The 5,284-nt window shown below is 39.6% G+C and overlaps 1 protein-coding gene across 1 annotated transcript in view; it reads left to right on the top strand.

Moving 5' to 3' along the window:
• The window catches only part of DDX10 (DEAD-box helicase 10), a 206,934-nt gene that overhangs the window by 26,018 nt on the left and 175,632 nt on the right, over positions 1 to 5,284 (top strand). The window contains exon 9 of the mRNA XM_019528527.1: positions 1,181 to 1,265. Coding sequence (XP_019384072.1) covers positions 1,181 to 1,265 — 85 coding nt within the window. The remainder of the gene's footprint in view (positions 1 to 1,180; positions 1,266 to 5,284) is intronic.

Below are 5,284 nucleotides of genomic sequence, written 5' to 3'. Positions count from 1 at the left end.
CTATGGAGCTGGGCCAGCTCCCCCCTCCCTGCTGGCGAGCAGGGGGTCGGGGCTGAGTGCTGCCCCCCACCTGTACCACGGGGCTGGGGGGCACTGGGAGTGAATGGGCGGGGAGCCAGCAGGAGTACGGAGCCAGTGCTGGTGGGGCCCAGGGCAGGGTGGCAGGAGTGCGGGGTCCCAGCTAGCAGGGGCTCTATGGAGCTGGGCCAGCTCCCCCCTCCCTGCTGGTGCAGGTTGGCTGGGCTCCACAGACCCCTGCTGTCCTGTGCCTCGCTCTGGGCCCCACGGGTGCTGGCCCTGGGACATTGGTCCCAAGATGGTGACTAGGGGGCGGGGCATCTATCAAGGAGCGGGGCGGGGCACCTGTCAAGGAGCGGGGCTACCCATGCGGCCTTCAACAGCCTGCCAAAACTGGGCAAGCCACCCAAAATAATTGCCCGCCGCTGGCCTAAACTGTGGGCTCTTGCCAACAGACTAGGAGAAGAAAACACAATAAAATGGAAGGAAGAATACAGGCTAGATTTTGCTACCTCCTGTTTTCTTGGATCTTGCTGCTAAGGAACTTATTAAGATATGGCATTTTAGGAACAGGGTTGTGGGCATAATTGGTCCATATATGGTTGCTAGAGTTAAAAGCCTTGACAGTTGCCTCTCTTAAATATAAACAGCCTAAAATGGAACTTCAGGGCTTATTTGCAGCCTTCTGCTTACTCTTGTTGGGACAGTGATGTTTTAATACTTAGATAGATATAGTAGTAGTATCTGACCATTGCTAACTTCAAGCCCAGTTGTGAAGAAAACAGAAATTCTAGGTGAAAAGTGGGTCAACTCCTTTTTTAATTATGTAATGTCAGGGCATTTTATTATCGGAGAGACACAAAGCATCTGTCTATCCTTGTCAAGTGTGAAATTATGTTCCATTCAGTGCACTGTTATTATTTAGGAAATGAAGACACCATTAATTTCAGCTTGCTTTGACAAAGAGGATAGTTGTTTATGATATGTTGATACATGCAATTAGTTTTATTTTTAATTCAGACATAGTTCAGACGGTGTCTGTAAATTGAGCCAAGTGATAGTTCTTACAGGGAATAACGTTGCAGAATAAAACCCTGCTGTTGTATAGGAAGATTTGAGTCCATTGTGTTTTAATCTGGAGTATTTTTTTGCTTTTGTCCAGATTTTCCTGCAGTGAATTGGGTCATTCAATTTGATTGTCCAGAGGATGCAAATACATATATCCACAGAGTGGGAAGAACTGCGAGGTATGTATTTAATTTTGATTTAAGCTTGCTAAAAATAGGTGACTGTTGAGATGGATAGGCTGTTTGAGGGTCATTGAAGTAGAGGTCAAAAGGAACTAAAGGCTTTTTTGATGGCTAATGTGAAGTTATTTGCTGCAGAATTCTTTAGTATACATACAATCATTGTAACTGTTAGAACAAATATAGTGCTAGCAATTGTAATGGGGAGGAATGAATAGTTAGGAGAGAGAACTAGAGGAGTAGAAGCCCATTTATAATGCTCTGTAGATTAATAAGACCTTCAGTGGTCAAAGTTGGTATTAAAGTCTCTTCAAAAGTATTGAAACATTAATACCTCAGGTGTGTTACTTGGAGAGACAATGCCAATGAGGTGATTTACTGGATGGCTTGTTAAAAGCCTTTAAGGGTGGCCAGAGTCTGGAATGGGCTTCCAAGAGAGGTGGTGCTATTGCCTAACTTGGAGGTCTTCAAGAGGAGGCTTGACAATCACCTGGCTGAAGTCGTCTGACCTCCGTCCTCTTTGCTACCAGGGGTAGGGGGTTGGACACGATGATCCATTGGGTCCCTTCCAACTCTATAATCTATGAATCTATGAATTTTCTACCTGCTTATTAGCATAATAATGTTCTTAGGGATAGCAATGATTTTTAGCTTCATTGTCTTGACCTAGTTTTAAATGGAGATAGACCTCTAAATGCTACTGTTTTATGGGAGTATAGCACTTATGTACCTTTTAACAATTTGGACCTTGCTTCCCTGAAAAAAATTGTTATAAGAAGCACGAATGAAAACTCAATAGATAAAAACTTCAGCGAATACTGCAGTCTCTTTCAGGTGGGAGTTCGCTGTCTTTTTTTCGAACTAAATCTAAGTTAAATGTCATGGCATAGCAGTCTATCTTTGGGCAGCTGGTAAATTTCAATTTTTACGAATACGTTATTAAGGCTGTCTGGATCTGGCAATGTTAAACTTTGCTCGTATTCCCACTGTAATGTTACCGTTTTTAGTATGCTGGCAATTAGTTGTTTGCTGCTTATTCTAGAAAACTGGGTTTATTTTTTTTTTATGCTAGAAAATTGGTAATGGGTTTCTAATTTGCTTTCAAAGCCATGTGTATCCTCTTAAAACTATTAAATAATACTTACATTTACATATGACCCTGTCAGTGATTTGTAAATATAGTTAGTGAATATAAATTTGAGGTTTGTGCTTTACAGTCTTAACTGCATGTGTATGGAATTTCCATGTGGAATGCAGTTAATTTTCATTGAGTCTCATCAGTTGAATAAAATAGCTGTAACTCCATTCTTCCTGCTATAGAGTTACAGTCCTGAAATTGGGATATATTGCTGTCAAGGAAAACAAATGAATAAATTCAGCACCTTTTAATGGCAATTTCCAACGGATCTCCTGAAGATTTATTTTTTCCAGTTTATCACTAAGTTAAGTGATCTGCCTAGGGCCACAAGAGCTTTTGTGCTGACTTGTGATGGTATAATGTAGATGCTTTGGGAAATGTTTTAAAAGAATGTTAAAGAGCAAAATAGCTTTATAATCTTAAATAATTAAACTGCTGTTAAAAAGGAAAAGGAAAGCGGTATGCAGTTCAAATGTATTGGAAAGCTAGCCATATGGTATGGTAAGTGTCTTCAGAGAGCTTGTTAAGAGAGGATCTGACGGAGGAAAAGTAGAGCGTGGCTAAATACTGGGCCTGTTCCATTGTGAAAGAGCTGTTCCTTCAGCTGTGCAGTCTTTACCAGACTCTCCTTTGGATTTTTCTTCACATTAATTTTTCAGTAACCAGACCTTTGCTGAAATTTTAAGGGTATCCATCTTCAGATATTTGAACTGGCACGGTTGTGATTGATAATGAAAGCAGATTCTCTTTGCAGGAAAGGTTTCAGAGGTGTTTGATCTGTGTGTGGGATCAATAAAATGTTGCCCTGCACTGGGTTTAGCTGTGGGGAAATGTAGGGTATTTTCTTGGCTCCTGGAAAAGGGAAAAAAATTGTTTACAGAGTCTAAGGGCAAGCTGGAGAAATGCATGTTGGGGATGAACTAGGGCAACTGAAGATACAGTTGAGGATGTGGTTCATAATTTTAAATACATGTTCTGCACTAAATACATATGGTAGCAGTATACGGATAATTTCTAGAATACTTATTTCCAGCTAACTTCAAATCATGGATAGGCAACTGTAGTTGCATTCAGTAGCTGGTTCTAGTATGTGTGAAACTTACATTTTCTCTAGAAGCTTAATAAAAATTAACTGAACTGAAGTTTAATAGTCATCATTAATGAGGTTAGAGATAATTAGAAAGCTTCATGGGCCATGAGAGTGCATAATTGCATGGAATGAAAGCTAAATTAAATATCTTGGCTAATTAGGAGTCTGTAGTTAGCTGTAATTAAAAGTGGGCTGTAGGATACTATTTACTTTTTAAATCAAATAATTATGTTATAGAAAACTAAACATGAGTATCAAGAAGAAAAATCTTTCTGTGTATGGTAAGACGTAAAGAGTCCACTGCTGAATAATTCTGAGATGGTTTCCTACTTCTGGTCTGTAGCTTTTCAAAGCTTATCTGAAGAGCAAGTCATTGCAAGTATGTTCCATTGTTGGATGAGTGTGGTGCTCAAAACATTGTGATCCTACCTGTGGCATGTGGTAGATTGATGAATGGATGCCATGGAAAAAATAGCATTCATCTTTTGCAAACAGCAAAACCTGGGAGGTATCCAGGAATCCTTTTACTTTATAGTGTCTTTTTAAAACAAATTCTGATTAACTTGAAAGCTATGTTAGTCTTGCAGTGAGTGGGGAGCAGTGGACATTGTTTTTCTAACTGCATTTTTTTATATATGCTTCTAATGTCTGGGTATTTCAGTAACAGTGACTTAAATTAATGACAAATACTGTTACCATATTGTTTAGGACAGAAGTCTGGAAAAAAAAATTAAGTTTTTAGAGATTAAGGTCCCAATGATTCCTATGGGTTTTAGTTCAAACATTCAAAGTAAATATAAAACATTGGTGAGCTACTTGGTGAAATCAAACCCTCTGGCTGCTGACTTCTTTTGATGTGTGCCATGCTATGGTCAGTGGAGTATATATTTGTTTCAAAACTGCTTTTATCACACTTGTGAAACAAAATACAGTGCCACTAGGGGACAGTAGAAGCTAACTTTCATTTCTGGAGTATTAATGCTTGGATTTTTCTTAAACTTTTAAAATGTCATTTGCAAGTTGTGTGCCATGAAGAGAATGAATGACGAAGTGCCAGAAATCCACCATAAGATTACTTAATTTATAGGTAAAATAGTTAAGGGAAAGCCTATTTAACAGGAACCCTGGTTTCTTTTTCTAACGTGTTTCACTCCAGTGCATGGATATTCTGTGTGTTGGATGTGCCAGCATCTTCTGTGCACACCAGCACAATCTAAATAAGTAATTTCTTTCTTTCCCAATCCTCTTTTTCCTCCCCAAACGGCTCACAAAACCTCTTACTCCAGCAGTTCTCTGTATCAGGAGCTATTTACTCTTTGTATTAGCACTGAAATGGAAGACAGAGTTGGACTAAACCTGTTCCAGAGAGTTAATGAAAATTTCTGAGGTAATGGTAGAGCCTTGTCTGTTCCACGTACACAGAAAATACAAACTACAGGGCCTGCTCCAAAGTCCATCGCAGTTTCTGTGGGTTTTTGTTGGCGTCAGTGAGTTTTGAATTGGGCCGAGAGTATGGTCCAGTATTGATATTAGTCAGAGGTAGAAGTGGAAGAAGCCAACATATATCCTTCATACTATATGTGTGTGCGTGCACACTGATGTATGCATGCAAGCATGGGTGCACACTTGCTCTATATATAGCCTGCTCTGGTTCTATTTACTCGCGTATTCTGAAAATGCATTGTGTAATAAATCACTCAAGGGCTGTTGGTTCAAGCCAGGGACTTTTATTAGTAGATGTTTTGGATGGGGAATCCAGGAAAAAGATGACAAAGTTGAGATGGAAATACA

This window comes from Crocodylus porosus, unplaced genomic scaffold (genome assembly GCF_001723895.1).
Source record: "Crocodylus porosus isolate Cpor-Errol unplaced genomic scaffold, CroPor_comp1, whole genome shotgun sequence".
Lineage (NCBI taxonomy): Eukaryota > Metazoa > Chordata > Crocodylia > Crocodylidae > Crocodylus > Crocodylus porosus.
The sequence above is the reverse complement of the archived record's forward strand: the minus strand, read 5'-3'. Positions and strand labels throughout refer to the sequence as shown.